General features: G+C 36.5%; 1 protein-coding gene across 19 annotated transcripts in view; it reads right to left on the bottom strand.

Annotated features, from left to right (window-relative positions):
- KDM6A (lysine demethylase 6A) overlaps window positions 1-16,698 on the bottom strand; it is a 235,507-nt gene that overhangs the window by 86,319 nt on the left and 132,490 nt on the right. For all 19 annotated transcript variants that reach the window (XM_004064043.4, XM_004064042.4, XM_019019413.3 and 16 more), the window contains 2 exons: window positions 12,053-12,111; window positions 2,345-2,465 (listed from right to left, as the gene is read on the bottom strand). In XM_004064043.4, the coding sequence (XP_004064091.1) occupies window positions 2,345-2,465; window positions 12,053-12,111 (180 nt within the window). The remainder of the gene's footprint in view (window positions 1-2,344; window positions 2,466-12,052; window positions 12,112-16,698) is intronic.

Here is a 16,698-nt window from a genome sequence, read left to right as displayed (position 1 = left end):
TGGCCTATTTCTGGCCAATAAGATGCAAGGTGAAGTATTTTTGAAGAGATCAACAGGCAACCAGGATCTTTCTCCTACATGAAATGATCATCATCATTTACTATGCACTTATATGCCAGCATTACACTAAACAGAGCAACCAGCCTTTAGAAAAAGCCAATACAGAACTGAGAAGAAAATGAATCCTTGATGAAACCTTAGATCAGCTGAATCAACCAATCCTGAAGGCTAGACTTCACATAGGAGCATATTTTTTATTATTTTAACCAATTTGAGTTGGAGTCCCTGAGGTTACAGCCTAAAAAGCATCTATACCAACACACTGTGCTAGAAAACAGTTTAATGTTGTGGAAAAGCCATCAGAGGTTCCACATTTATCCAGATGAAGGTGAAGTATTAGAAAAATGGAAAACCACCTAAAGGGGGATATCATTCCTTCTATTCCTACCTTCACTCATTCTGAATGCTAAGCACTTTAGTAATAAACTAAAATACCTCCTCCTCTTTGACTAAAAATGTTCATGCCCAAATTCTTCTTAAAATAGATAAGGAATACTAGAGAGAGGGCTGAAAAAGCAAACGTCAGGATGAGATAAAAATCAAATGAAACCCTCACACTCTAGGGACGAGAAATATCATGGACTCGTTAAAGGTAAAAGTCCCCCCAAAAGAAGGCTGCCCTCACTCAAGGCAATTTTGCTAAGATCACCATGACTTGACTTTTTAGACTTTCTACCTGAACAAATAAAAGTGGTATGCAGGAATGTTCCCACCAAGCTTAAGTTAAGTAGAACACTTTCAGTCGGCCATGAAACACTGTTTCCCTTGATTAAAGGAGATTTTAAATATCGCCACTTTCATTTAAATGGAATTTTGCATCTTTAGAATTACTTAAGGTATCACTGTACTGATACACGCATAGTCACATTCTATAATTTGGGACACATCTGATTGCTTTTCCCTTCAAATGTATTTCCTAAGCAACATTTACCAAACTGCTACCAAAAACACTTCTGCAACATAATAAGCATGTGAAATGCTTAAATGTTTATTCTGTATTATAAGACATTTTAAGAGTCTTTGATAGCTAATAGAAACTGCAAAAAAATGTGAGGCAGCTTTATAAATTTATTTTCCAGTTCATATCCGCTGACATCCCACAGTATGGTGTCAGAAATGCTACTACTCTAAGCTTGAGGAAAAGTGGTAACTTCCAGGCATCCCTCATTCTCCACACTACCTGCACCCTGCACTTACCCTGGAACTTATTCCTCAACTGCACTTACCTTCAACCACTGTGTGATCTAAATTCTTCGCAATCTACTGTTTTTAGTGTTTTTGGTTGTATCTCCCTCTCTCTTTAACATCATCAGTATTGTTCTTTTAACTCATGTAAGGTAGAAGCAGTACTTGCATAGTTTTCTACTTAAAAAATCTAGAACAATTAGACACTCTTGAGTACAGTTTTTTTTTTTATTTTTAACCTTCAGTAGTTCCTTATTAGTGAGCTCAAATTAAAATCTACTTGAATGTCATTCTTTATCTCCCCAACCACCCCTCCTTTAGAATCAAGATAGTCTGCAATGGAGATTCAGAATACAACAACCATTATAAACAATAAACATAAATTCACAAAAACTTAAACTTTTTCCTAAAACTGCTACTCCTTTCAAAACATAATTCCTCTGTTGGGCAGGAAAGCACTATTTTCAGAAAAAGCCCAGCAAGACCTAAATTGATGGTTCAGATAGCATAAAAAACTCAATGAAAAATTAAAAACTGGAGAAATATCACATTTCCATTCATACAAAGTTAATCAACAACATATCTTTTCCCACAATGTTTATGCTCACAAACCAACAGTCCAAATGCCTTGCAGAGAACACTCTTTTTTCTAATTTAAATATAAGATGTGCTTCTGCTGGTAGAAGTACTGAGACCCATGGAAACAGGGTGGGTCAATGATTGGGTCACAGAAAAACATCCATTCAGAACCATTCAGCTGGTTCTGAACTCTACAGTGGCAAATCATTTCTAGAGGAGTTATTTACATATCCAAACAGACTGAAACCTTCACCCTTTCCTGATGACAGATCTTAGTTAAAACTATTTTTTTTAAAGTGTAATTGTATAATGTTACCATGGAAGTCTTAGCATAACTACTTTGTACCTTGAAACTCTACTTCACAGTTGATAAACAGTTCTGTCACCTGAATTTTCAAATTTTCTTTTAAAGTGCCAATATAAATTCCAACATTTCTCAATGCTCTAATATTTAAGAAAAACAAAAACAAAAAAACCCACAAAATTAAACATTGTATCTTGAAAAAACCCAACAACCTACCTTTAAACTAGACTCATAGTCTGTGTTCACTTTGAACATAAGCCCAAGTCGTAAATGAATTTCCTTGGCTCGACAAAAGCTGGGATCAACATAAAGCACCTCCTGAAATGCTTTAATTGCCCTGAAAGAATATAGACATAAGATATCTTAACTTTTTAACACGTGCATGAATTCTTGCTTGGTAGTACATTGAAACTTCTGTTTTATGCAATATTGTTTTAAAGGAAATGTTGGTTTTATAAAAATGATGTTAATAAATACTAAAAAAGTAAAATTGAAAAGGGGCATATGGACCTTTTATATAATTAAATGTATATAATCTAATTTGATATAAAGGGGAAGGAAGATAGGTTGAATTTATTCTAAATTATTCAAACAGACAGTATTTCATGGTTTAATCAAATTATCAGTAGAAATAACTGATTTCATTGTTTCTGAAATTTCCTAGGGGAAAACAGGGTGGGGCAGACAGGAAAGTTTTTAAGGATATGGGATTAATCTTGTTTCTGGTCTACTCTATAAAAATAAGTCTTCTTTCTAAAAGTTTACATTTTTGTCTTTCATATTTAGGCTTACAAACCATCTGTACCTTATCTTTTATACTATGTGCGGTTAAGAGACGGTCTTCATATTTTCCAAACTGATATCCAATAGTACCTGCACCATTTGTAGAAATGACCATCCTTACTCCAAAACTCTATGTTGCTACTGTGTCCTAAATCAAATACCCATATTTGTGTAGGTCTACTTCTCTATTCCATTCCGCTTTTCTTTGTCTATCAGTTCATCTTTGCCCCAAATTCACATTGTATCTTTTATAAAAGGTTTTGATCACCAATAGAACAAATTCAGGGGTTGGGGAAAGAAACACTTTTCATTGAATACATTATTATATTGTTTAATTTGATCATATGACTGTATTACCTACTCAAAAATAAATATTAAAATAATGACAAAGAAAAATGTCTACTTTGAATTTTGAAGGTTATATCAGATATAACAGTATATTCAGTATCATTTTAGGTTCTTCTACATGATTTAAAGCTTCTTCCAAGCACAAGCTAATATATTATTTGCAAAACTTTTAATCAATTATCTCTACCCCTACAGACCTTAAAGTGGCTATTTAGAATCTTAGATGCTTTCAAAACAAAAACAATCTTTTGTATAAAATAGTTCGAAACATCATAGCCACAAAATAGAGCAAAATAATACTTCATGTATTTAGTAACTTTACTTTCATCAATTCATACATTATTTACTTTCCAAAAAAGTGTGAATGGTTATGTACACTTTTGCTATAAAATTAAGAGTCCTAAAAGGTAGTGTTTATTGCAGATGGCAGTGAGGGGTGGAACACAGGTCTGGCATCAGACACCTTTACCCTGATTATGACAGTACTTTCTTCTGAAGGGGAGCTGGGTATCCATCTGTTAGGTGGATTTTTAAGTAGGTGGGGTATGTGTGTTATTATCTGATGTATATAGGCTTTGAGGCAGGAGAGGAGAGTTAAAGGACTGACAGGCAAAAACTGTGGTAAATTACCATTCTCATTTAAAGGCAGCTTCCTACTTAATCAATGTACACTTAGGGGTTGGGGTAAGTCACATGTTTGGAAAAGGCATCAAAAGGGTTAGGACGAGGACAACTGCAGCAATAAATGGTGCCAATTAAAACATATGGTGTGACTGGGAAAGGGTATACAAAGACTTTTAGAAGCTTCTGGGGTGATAGCAGTATTTTATTTCTTGATGGAGGTGGTGATTACATGAATGTTTATTTTATAACAACATGTTAAGATATACAATGACGATTTATGCATTTTTCTGTAGGTATGTTATATTTTATAATAATAAAATTATGGATAATGCTTCTTAACCTTACCTTATAGGACCAGAAAACTCTCTAATGGAATGGGTCAGAACTAAGCAATGTCCACACATGCCAATAAAAAACCCAGGCAGGCCTGAGTCAAAGATATGAAAGAAAAAGAATGAAAGTGGAAAAGAATAAAGAAATAACAAAGAATTCAGGAAAGGAAAAAGGTGTAACAAAGGGTATGTCAGGAACAGAAGGAGAAGGAACACAGTACAGTAACAGCTCCTCAGGTGCAATATTTCCTACTCTCAGTTTCTATTTCTAGCCTTTTCCCTAAACACAGTATTTGTGGATATGTTTTACTCCATGGGTGCCTTTAGCACAGACATCTTTTCCACTTAGTTCACAATGTCACATGGGCGCAAAGAAACATGGGTTTAACATGTTCTCTATGTCTGTTAACAAACTGGGGTAAAAAAACACACTATTAATCTATAAGCAAAAAACACATGTTCCAAATAACAGCAGTCGTCTACGTTTACTCTTTAGGGACTATTAAGTGCCCAGGACAAGGTGCAACCTATATATATATATAATCAAAGTTCTCCTCGTTGTTCTTTCTAAGTTTATCTCTAATCGAAAACCTTATAGACCCAATCTTCTGCTTCTGTATCTCATTACTAGATTACTGAAATAGTCTCCTTAAGGACTTTCCTTGCTCTGCTCTGGCTTGTACATATTCCCTCAAACGTGTGGCTCCTGTGATTGCCTAACAATTATGATACTATAAATAAAATCTCCATGTCGCACTTAAGATGGGTGAGCAGTACTTATTCAACTCCATTTCTTCTTCTACCCCTATTATTGCTCCTCCTCAGCTATAAACTGGCTTATCTCAGGAATTCTTAAATACTGGTTCGCCTGACTTCACTGCTTTTCCTTACTAATTCTCCTGATCTCTAATATTTTGATTCATCTGCTGCCCTCTAAATCCACTATTATCGTCAAGACACACCACCCAAACTGGTCAACGACAATTTTTGCTTAGTGTAAACCAGCAGTTAGGTCTACTTTACAATCAAATCATTTCATTCACTACCTATCAGTGTGCTGTCTCCAGTTTTTACAAGTGTATTCCTTGAGGCCTATATTTCTCTTCTATGTTTAATATCCTAAAATAATACAGCAAAGGGTTTAAATTTAATAGATGTTTACTGGTGCCATCACATTTATAGTTAATTGATGGGACTTCTTTACTGATCAGTTCTTCTAACACAAAACACATTATTCGAACATGTAAGTTCATTTCCTTTTCTAAACTTTTCCATGTTCTTCTCCTGTGTGCGTCTTCAGGTTTCTCCATCCCAAGAAAAACAAATAAGTAAATAAATAAGAAATAAAAACACTGGGGGAGGGGGAGAAGGAAGTACAAGGGAAGGTGGATTTGGAGTTAAGAGTTTAGAGTTAAGAGTTGAGGGAGTGGGAGGGTAGAGAAAATAGGTAACACTCAGACTACATTCTAATTTTGGTCATCAGCTTACTGCATTCATATTTCACCAAAATGCAGGTGGCCACAACATGATCTCTATGGCACAAACTAGACTAAATCATTAACACGTTCAATTTCTGTAACCTCAGAATTCTGACTGACAGAATTTTAGAACATGAGAAATAGCTACCAGAAACCATAAATACTTTATGATACAATTCCCTGGAAAGGTTTACAGTTTTCAAATACTTAAAGCATATTCTCTAACGAAACAAAAGAAATGCACATTGCTCTGCATGGTATCATTGGCATTTTTCTTAAAATCTGAAAAATATAGTTTTTATATCATCAAAATAGTTTCTATAGATTTTCAGTTTAAAGGTTTTTTTCACTTAATGTTTGCCACTGTTAACCATTTTAAAAAGAAAATGATATAAAGCTAAAACCTCAATAACACTACCTATAAAAAACATATACATGTGCTGAATATATTTCACAATGGTCATTTTTAATAAGACTTCTACAAAGTCATTTTTAAAGCCTCCTCTAAAACTATAGTAAAAATAATAGTATTAATATTCTTAGCACAGTTCCAGTACATTTGGAAAGACACATAATAAAACTTTAAGTTGGCTGGGCATGGTGGCTCATACCTGTAATCCCAGCACTTTGAGAGGCCAAGGTGGGTGGATCATGAGGTCAAGAAATAGAGACCATCCTGGACAACACGGTAAAACCCCATCTCTACTAAAAATACAAAAATTAGCTGGGCGTGGTGGCACGCGCCTGTAGTCCCAGCTACTCAGGAGGCTGAGGCGGAAGAATAGCTTGAATCCAGGAGGCAGAGGTTGCAGTGAGCCTTGATTGTGCCACTGCACTCCAGCCTGGCGACAGAGTGAGACTCTGTCTCAAATAAATAAACAAACAAATAAATACATACATACATAAATAAATAAAATAAAATAAATAAAACTTTAAGTTCTCTGAGGCTAATAGGCTGAACCAGAGATTTCTCACAGAGATATATGAAGGGATAAATCAACTAATTCCACAACTTTTCATACTAATAAAAGAATATTTTAGCTCTAATTTAGTTATAACACATACATACACAACACAGATATACATATATATTAGGAAATTTAGAAGTTGTTTCTAAATAATTAGAAACATTTGATGAAGTAAGGGACAGGTAGGTAAGATTTTAAAAGGTTGAGATGGAAGAAGGCAAAAGTCACATAGGTTAAAAAAAAATGCTTAAGATGTTTTCAGGGAAATGTTAATACACTGTGACTGGCACAAAGAATATATTAATATTTAGGGGAGCAGTAGGCTAGAAGGATCATTTGAGGTTGAATCAGAAATGACCTTAAATGTGAGGCTAAATTAGAAATGTCATACCCTGGATTATTCACACTGACAGTTGCTAATATATCACCTGTCCTGGTTCTTTTCTCCTCTCTAGCCACTCTTCATTTCATCACTTCAGGAGTGGGATTATTTTCTTTCCCCTACCCTATTGCAAGATTTATGTTTTTATTCACAATTTCCCTGAAGCCTAATTAATCAAAGCCCTTCCAAAATTTATCTGGCAATCTATGTATCACTGTTTAAGTGTAACTTTATCAGAACTGCCTTAAATCTGCTAGTTATTTTCCAAAATAAAAGTATATATAATAAACTCAAAACATGTTAACATTAACTGCTTAATTTCAATGGAAATATAAGAGTATGTTTGTATCATGATAGCTCAAAAATACAATGTTTGCCAGGCTCCATGCTAGACAAGCCTCAGAATCAATGGTATCACCATGCATTAGGTCTATGTTGCATTATTCTTTCGTTCCATCAAAAAGCTGTATGAACATCATTAAAACCACTATTCTTTTTCTTTACTGAACCCAAAGCAGTGACTATACAGGAGAGTAGAAATTCCTACACCCCTAAGAACACTTGTGACTAGTACAGTGCTATGAAAATGAATCCTACAGAAACTTTACACCAGGCTCCGTGGCTCACATCTATAATCCCAGCACTTTGGGAGGCCAAGGCAGGAGGACTGCTTGAGCCCAGGGGTTCAAGACCAGCCTGGGCAACACAGTGAGACCTCATCTCTACAAAAAAAAATACAAAAAATTAGCCAGGCATAGTGGTTCAAGCCTTCAAGCCTGTAGTCCAAGCTACTCGGGAGGCTGAGGTAGAAGGATCACTAGAGCCCCGGGAGGTTGAGACTTCAGTGGGCCGTGATTGTGCCACTACACTCCAGCCTGGGTGACAGACTGAGATCCTGTCTCAGAAAAAAAAGAAAAGAAAAGAAAGAAAAGAGAAAAGAAGAGAAAAGAAAAAAGAAAACTTTAGTAGTAATCTGTTAATATTTCTGTCTTTCTGAATTCATTTCTACCTCATTCTCCTAATCCTTTTTTATGTCAAAGTAATAATTATCACATTTCCTTATTAGGCCTGTCAATTATATTTGGGGGCTTAATTTCCAAAATCCTATGCTTCTAGCACAGTATCTCTTACATTTGCTGCCATAAGACCATTCTGATATTGATCAATGGAATGGAAAGAAGGAAAAAGGTTACAGGACAGAGATAGTTAATAAGGATTCTTAGGAAGATATATTTAGAGAGATGGCTATAAGCTATACAAGGAAGAATGATTTCTATTGTACTGACTTTATCTTTTCCCCCAACTATCTTTTTTTAGTCTAACTTTTCCTTGCTTTGTATTTCACTTACTCTCACCCTAGGATATAGGTTTCCTTCCAAAGGCAAGGAGCTCAGTTCAAGGTATCCCCTAGCAAAGAGCCACCTTAATGAATAAGAACAAGTGAATGCAGGGGCTTGCATGCATGCACATGTAAAGCAATGGCTTTTTAGAGACTGGTTTCTAGCACTCTGCTGCATGTATTTTACACTCTGCTTCTATGTCTTCCTTTATCCTTCTGGGCATCTTTTAAGTTTGGTCCCAGATTACTGAGTAAAATAACAGCATAGCTGTTACCCTAAGTCCAATGAGGATGGAACAGTTGACTGGGCTCCTCTGTCTAAGAAGAGGCTACAACTGATACTGGAAAAACTGACCAAATAATTGAACTATCTAGAGGCTGACCAATAAAATCAACTCTGAAATAAAAAATAGGTAGCATAACATGACAATAGGTTAAGAGTAACACTATAGCTAATAAAATTGCTCTCAATATTTTAAGTCACCAACTCAGACACACGTTGGTCACACACATTATCATAAAATGCTTAACCTCAACAAATGCCAACAGACACAATTAGCAAATACCAAATTTTACTTAAATTATAAATGTACCAGAGATACAACACTCTGAAACATCATAGGCAGATTCTTCATGCTGACAATACAAAACAAAAACCCATACTCATCCCTAGAAACATTTCTCAATAGATCCCAAAGAACCTGACATGTGACTAAAACATTCCTGATCCCAGTAATCAGCAAGTGTCTACAAATAAAACACAAAAGTAGTTTTAACCTAAATAAGCTCCAATCAATTAAGGCTGTACTCTAAAACTATCACCAAGCACCTACCCCATACTTTCTAATTTTATAGCTGTTAAAGAAATAGCAAGTTAAAGCAAAAATGTGAGGCAAATTTGTGAAAGAACATTTGATTAGCAAGAGAAAAACACAGCCAGAGTGAATTCATAAGATAGGGTGTGAGATGTATCATTTTAGGAAGCAGCTATAAGAATTGAAACTCAAGACATGAGAAAATGATGGTAACCAGAACAGGATTAACAGAGCAGGGGGCACTTATTAATGTAGACATTGCATTGTCCTTATATCATTCAGTTTCATTTCTTAGGTCAACTGAAAAATATAGAAATCATATGTAGATAAGGAATCACAGCTACAAGCCTGCTAACTTAACATGGCCACATGCTTATTAAAGCAATCAACATTTGAACTATTGACAGGTTCACCTCATTACTAATTTTATGTTCTTAACCCCAGTACACAGAGAGGCTTACAAATTGCCATAGGTATGCGAAAACTGGCTGGTATGAGGTAGGAGTTCCTCCCCTCAGGTTTCACCTAAATTATTTCTAGTTGGCCATAAAGATTATATCAATGTGCTCAAGTGAACAATGACAAATACTGATTAAATAATAACCACCTCTCAATCTTAAAACCTGGGGACAGAGTACAATAAAATATTTGATTGGAGACTATGAGCATAAGCTTGCTTCTGCCACTCAGCAGTTATGTAATACTGACTGACTGACACACACACACACACACACACACCCTTGCTTTCTCCATCTACAAAATTAAGGGGGAAAAACTAAATTATCTCTAAGACTACTTCTAATTCTAGAAGTTTAGAATTTGAATTCTATAAGTAGGCTATTAAAGAAACTGAAAGATTTTAAAACAGTCCTAATCTATCTTTGGTTTTAAATACAATACACTGAACATGAAGTTAGGAGGCTTTATTTAGGATAATTTAATGGAGAATAAAATTACAAAGCTTCTTCGTAAAAATCAATTATACCTTCCTAAGATTTACAAAGAAAACCAGTGATCTGAATCATTATAATACACTATATACACACAAGTATTCTCTAACAAAGCAGTGCTTCCACACATGATCAAAAGCCAACAAGACCAAAAGCTAACAGGGAAGAAAAAGGATACTAGGAAAAACCATTCATGTATAAAGCCTCCTCTTTAGGGAAACCATATAAAATCGTTGTCAACGCGTATGTAAACGTTCTGTAATAAGTATTCAGGGTGCTCAATAGGTATATGACAGAGTTGTAACATTTTGCCACTCAATCACCTTCCTTTGGACTCCCACAGAATTCACCCGTGAGCTTAAAATTCTGGAGCACAGAAGGGACTCTGAAAAGGTCAGATACACTAAAAATAAAAAATGTCACCAGGTGTGGTGGCTCACACCTGTAATCCTAGCATTTTGGGAGGCTGAGGTGGGCAGATCACTTGAGGTCAGGAGTTCGACACCAGCCTGGCCAACATGGTAAAACTCCGTCTCTACTAAAAATACAAAAACATTAGCCAGGCATGGTGGCGGGCGCCTGTAATCCCAGCTACTTGGGAGGCTGAGGCAGGAGAATTGCTTGAACCCGGGAGGCAGATGTTGCAGTGAGCCAAGATCGTGCCACTGCACTCCAGCCTGGGCGACAGAGTGAGACTCTGACCAAAAAAATAAAAAAAAAAATCTACACTGGGTTTACATTTTATAAAATGTACTGTATCTCACTTGATCATCAAAACTCTATAGGAAAGGCAAGTGACTGCTATGTAGTTTTGTTTTTTAAACAAATGATGAGGCCGGCATGGGGGCTCATGCCTGTAAATCTCAGCACTTTGGGAGGCTGAGGTGGGAGCATGCCCTGAGGCCAGGAGTTCAAGATTAGACTGGGCAACATAGGGGGAGGCCCCATCTCTACAAATAAAAACAAACTCTCTGGGCATGGTGGCATGTGCCTGTGGTCCCAGCTACTTGGGAGGCTAAGGTGGAAGGATTGCTTGAACACAATAGATTGAGACTGCAGTGAGCTGCAATCTCACCACTGCACTCCAGCCTGGGCAACAGAGTGAGACCCTGTCTCAAAAAATAAATAAATAAAATAAAATAAAATAAAAAATAAATAAATAAATAAACTAAAGAGGAAACAGACCTAGAGAAGTTATTTAACTCAAGATCAAACTAAGTGGCAATGCTGTGACAACAATACCAATCTTTCAACTAAAACTATATGCCTTTTTACCCCATTAGTGCATACTATTGTCTGGTAAACAGAAAAACAACAATGGGGCAAAGGCCATAATATTACAGGGTACTTCACTTTACAGTTTAGAAAATCTTATATATTATTATTATTATATTTAATCTCCAACTCTGAAGTGGTACTATTCTACAGAGAACTGAGAGTTTATGAGTTGGTGCCTAGTTACTGGATATTGGAAAGTGCTAGCTGGTATGTGGAAGGAAGAAGTGGTCAATCTTGTCTAGAAGTCTGAAAACTAGCCATCATAGACCATTTACCCACATATCTTGACTTCTGAGATCATAGTGATTCACCAGTTCAAATAACTTGGGGAACACCAGTCCATAATGAATGACTGAGAAATTCCAAAAAGCTTTCTAATCTAAGCCTTCTTCAACAGAATCTTATACTAGATTCTTTCAGGAAAACATACAACTCTAAAAATCTAAGGTGAGCCAACACCCTTCAAGGAACAATCTAATCATTTCAAAAGATTACTGAAAAGTGTAGGTTTAATGACACTAAATTTTGTATTTATTACACACACACAAAAAAAATCAAGCACAAACAAAACAAGCAAACAAGCCATTTACTGAAAACGACTGAATTACTGGTTTTATGTCAACTTACCACTGAAATGCATTATAATGGAAGTAGACCAAACCAAGACCATATAAAAAGGCAGCATTCTGTAAAGGAAGGGAAAAAGATTTTTAGGAAAAATACTTGTATCTAACATATATGATGTTATTATTGTAAAATACGGTATCCAAGATGTTTTAAGTCCTAAAATTCTATCATGCATTACAATATATTTTTAAAACACCAAAATAACAGTGATCAGATGGCACAGATTCCAATCAACTTAGAGAGGTATTCCAGCCCTGAAATAAAAATATTTACTAGCAGAAATTCTATGGTCAAATCTAAAATTAAAAATCTATTCTTCAGGAATAAGAAAATGCTCAGCCTATGTTATCCTATTCTCTCTTGCTTGTATCTACATTCTTTCTCTGGTTCTTTTTGTTTCTTGAATTGGATTTAATTTTATATTTAGTACTGCCAGGAAGGTAGTTAGAATTCAAAGGAAATGCACAGTATAAACCTAAAACAAATTTTAGTATTTAAGAAAAATAGCATCATGCCAATCATCACCTAGGCATTAACATCTTGTGCTTTAAATATCATTGACTCCTTTTGCAGTATGAAACAAGACATGTGTCAACACTTATCCTGACTAACTTTGACCTCTGGACTCCTAATAGGAACCAGCTATTTATATAATTTATATTTATATAACTCCATGATTTTTTTCTTTTTTTTTTCTTTTTCTTTTTTTTTTTTTAAAGAGACACGGTCTCGCTCTGTCACCCCAACGCGATCACAGCTCACCGCAGCCTCAAACTCCTGGGCTCAAGCAATCCTCCCACCTCAGTCTCCCAAGTAGCTGGGACTAAAGGCATGTGACACCATGCCCAGCTCCTACTCCTTATTTTCAAAAACAGCAAATGTTTGAGTACCCAGTATATGTTTTATCAATAACCAAGCAAATCTATTTTAGTAAATCTTCCCTATTAAAAAAGAAGGTAAAGCTTTCATACTGATCTGTGTGAACAAATTTCTTCTTTGAAATTATAAGCATCAAATTACAAATGTCTCTGATTTCTAAAACTTCAAAATTTTAACTATTATTACAATGCTTGTCATGCTGCCTGCGTTGCATCTCCCAAGAAAGACTGTGAGATAAAGGTTTTTGTACAAGTAGTTTATTTGAGAAGTATCTGAGGAAATACCTTTAACGAAGTAAAGAAGTGAGTCAGGAAAGGAAAGTATGCCAATAAAGGATGCATTATGGAGCTGATTATGACTCTAGGCAACTGGGACTCAAGCCTGCTGGAGATCTCTGGGAGACAGTATGGAACATTTCTCAGAGTCATCTTGCCCTAAGTATGGAGGAACTACGGTAATTATACTACAACTTCTGTAATTCATTAGTTGAGAAAAAGAATCAATGATGTTTAAAGCCCAAAATGTAAACAGCTTGTCAGAGGCATTTGAACCAGAAGAACTCCATCCTGAATAGGGGCTGGGTAACGTAAGACTGTGACCTACTGAGCTGCATTCCCAGGACGTTAGGCATTCTTAGTCACAGGATGAGACTGGAGGTTGGCACAAGATACAGGTCACAAAGACCTTGCTGATAAAAACAGGTTGCAGTAAAGAAGCCAGCCAAAAGCCACCAAAACCAAGATGGCAACAAAAGTGACCTCTGGTCATCCTCACTGCTCATTATACACTAATTATAATGCATTAGTATGCTAAAAGACACTCCTAGCAGCACTATCACAACGTCAGAACTCTGTAAGGTCTAAAAAGGTGAGGAACCCTCAGTTCTGGGAATTGCCCACTGCTTTCCTGGAAAACTAATGAATAATTCACCCCTTGTTTAGCATATAATCAAGAAATAACTGTAAGTACTGTCAGTTGAGCAGGTATTCCTTTACTTTCTTAATAAACTTGCTTTCACTTTACTCTGGATTATCCTCGAATTCTTTCTTGCGTGAGATCCAACCTGGGGCTTGGATCAGGACCCCTTTCCAGTAACAAGCTGAGTGACTTTTCTTGCTTTTTAAAAATGCTAAAGTTTGTCCTAAAATTACATTGTGCATTTCCTTTGAATTCTAAGTATCTTTCTAGAAACACTAAGTTTCTTAAATACATTGTCAAATGTAAAAATATGGTAATTTCATTTTATTAAGTCCTCATTACCCCCAATTTTCTGAATGAGGAAATTATATTACAGAAGTATTCACAAATTCCAGGAGTCACAAAGGTCTCAGACAACATCCATTTTTAAAGTTCCTGTTTAAATTTTTTTTAATTTTAAATTTAGTTGAAACTGTTTTTAATCAGGATCATTCATCTACTATCCCACCCCCTGAAATAATCTGAGCATTTACTAGGTGCCAGGGACAATACTCAAGGGTTAAACAAACCAATCTGAATAAAATATACTTCCCCTGCTCTCAAGAAGTATGCAATCTAGAGGGTGGGGGAGAGGAGGCATGGATATTCAGAATGTGGTAAAAGTGGTAATAGTTAATCCAGAGTCATTTAGTGTTCTACCTAAAAAGTCAAGATTTGAAAGACAATGGGGGTGTGGGGGTGAGGGAGGTTGTGAAAGGAAAGGGAACAACATCTTAACATCTATTTAGGCAACTGCCTGGACAGGGTGGAGTGAGCGTACAATAGAAATATGAGTTTATTTATTTTTTTTTTTTAATTTTCTTTGAGATGGAGTCTCGCTCTGTCGCCCAGGCTGGAGTGCAGTGGCGCGATCTCGGCTCACTGCAAGCTCCGCCTCCCGGGTTCACGCCATTCTCCTGCCTCAGCCTCCTGAGTAGCTGGGACTACAGGCACCCGCCACCACGCCCAGCTAATTTTTTGTATTTTTAGTAGAGACGGGCATTTCTGATTTCAGGACACACTGTACATTCTCCCAACTTCATTCTTCTCCCTCTAGGAAATCTTATTCAACCCCCACCACCCTATAAATTCTATCAATCATTCAAGATCCATTTAAATGCCATCTTCCCCATGAAAGCTTTGCTTCCTGTCCCACCTCAAACTAGAGGTGATTTTTCCAACCTCTAAATTTGGTCTTACTGCAACGTCTCTATCATCTGACATTATTATGTAACAGTAAAAACTTAGTTTTATGCAATATCTAACATCAACTCTTTCAAAAGGTTCTAAAAAACCTTATGTGGTGGTAGAGAGCTTCATTTATAGAATGAAGAAACTGAATCAGAGAATAAGCAATTTACTCAAGGAAACAGGTACTAAGTAGCAGACACAGGAACTGAAACTAGGTCAGTCTCCAGAGCTCACTCTTAACTATTACACCATATATTTGTTACCTGTGTGTTGACTAAACTCCACCCGATCAAATAAAAATGCCATAAAGGCAGGAGTGATCACTGCCTGTATTCCTTGTTATCACCTAGCACAGGGCGCACTTCCATAGAGTAGATGCCCAAAGATTTACTAATCCAATCACCCAGTACAAGGGGACTTCAAAAAGTTCATGGAAAAAAATAGAATTAAAAGATAAAAATATAAACATTATTTCTCAACATAAGCTCCATCAAGTTCAAGACACGTTTGTAAGCAATGACACCAGCCATTTAGTGCAGCCTTAAACAACTGAGGGGTCCTGGGGGATGTAGCCATGTCAATGCAGTCTTTTTACATTATTTGCTGAAGAAAAAAGTGGGTGCCCTTTAAAGATTTTTTAAAATAGGAAACAAAAAGAAGCTGGAAGGAGCCAAATCAAGACTGTATCATTTCCCATGAAAACTCTCAAAACATTGCCCTTGTTTGATGAGAGGACTGAGTAGAGGCACTGCCATGGTGAGGCTTTTCTGGGCATTTTTCTGCTAAAGCTTTGGCGTTCTTAAAACATACTCGTAATAAGCAGGGGTTATTGTCATTTTTTGGCTCTCCAGAAAGTCAACAAGCAAAATGCCTTGAGAATCCCAAAAAACTGTTGTCTTGATCTGTGCTCTTGACCGGTCCACTTTCACTATGACTGGATCAATTTCTACCTCTTGGTAGCCATTGCTTTGATTGTGCTTTGTCATTAAGATCATACTGGTAAAGCCAAGTTTCACCTCCTGTTACAATCCTTTGAAGAAATGCTCAGGATCTTTTTTTTTTTTTTTTTTTTTTTTTTTTTTTTTTTTTTGAGATAGAGTCTTGCTTTGTCCCCAGGCTGGAGTGCAATGGTGCGATCTCGGCTCACTGTAACCTCCACCTCCGGGGTTCAAGCAATTCTCCTGACTCAGCCTCCCAAGTAGCTGGGACTACAGGTGTGTGCCACCATGCTATTAGATATGAGTTCTAAATTTCTTTTCAAAGAATCAGTACGTCAGTATGTTCAATCCTTTACCTTCTACTTTTAAACTTCCTCACAAAGCAACCTTTTTCGATTACCTGCTCCACCCTGACTCATTCCGATTACTGATTGCACCCTGACTCATTACCTGCTCTGTCATAACCATTTTTCCCACCAAACCACTCACCCCGTCACTCTCTTTAAATCAGCCAATTGGAATTAGTTTAGCCTGGGCGGTCTAACCCTAGCCAATAGGGGAATGACACAGCAGTAGGGGCTACGTGTGTCAGGGATAAGAACCCCCTCCCCTCCCTTGTCCAAGTGTGCGCTCACCATTGCTCCATCTGTAAGGGCACACCCTTCTATAGAAGTATCTTGC

The sequence above is a fragment of the Gorilla gorilla genome, chromosome X (genome assembly GCF_029281585.2).
Source record: "Gorilla gorilla gorilla isolate KB3781 chromosome X, NHGRI_mGorGor1-v2.1_pri, whole genome shotgun sequence".
Lineage (NCBI taxonomy): Eukaryota > Metazoa > Chordata > Mammalia > Primates > Hominidae > Gorilla > Gorilla gorilla.
Note: the sequence above shows the minus strand (reverse complement) of the source record. Positions and strands in the feature narration are given on the sequence as shown.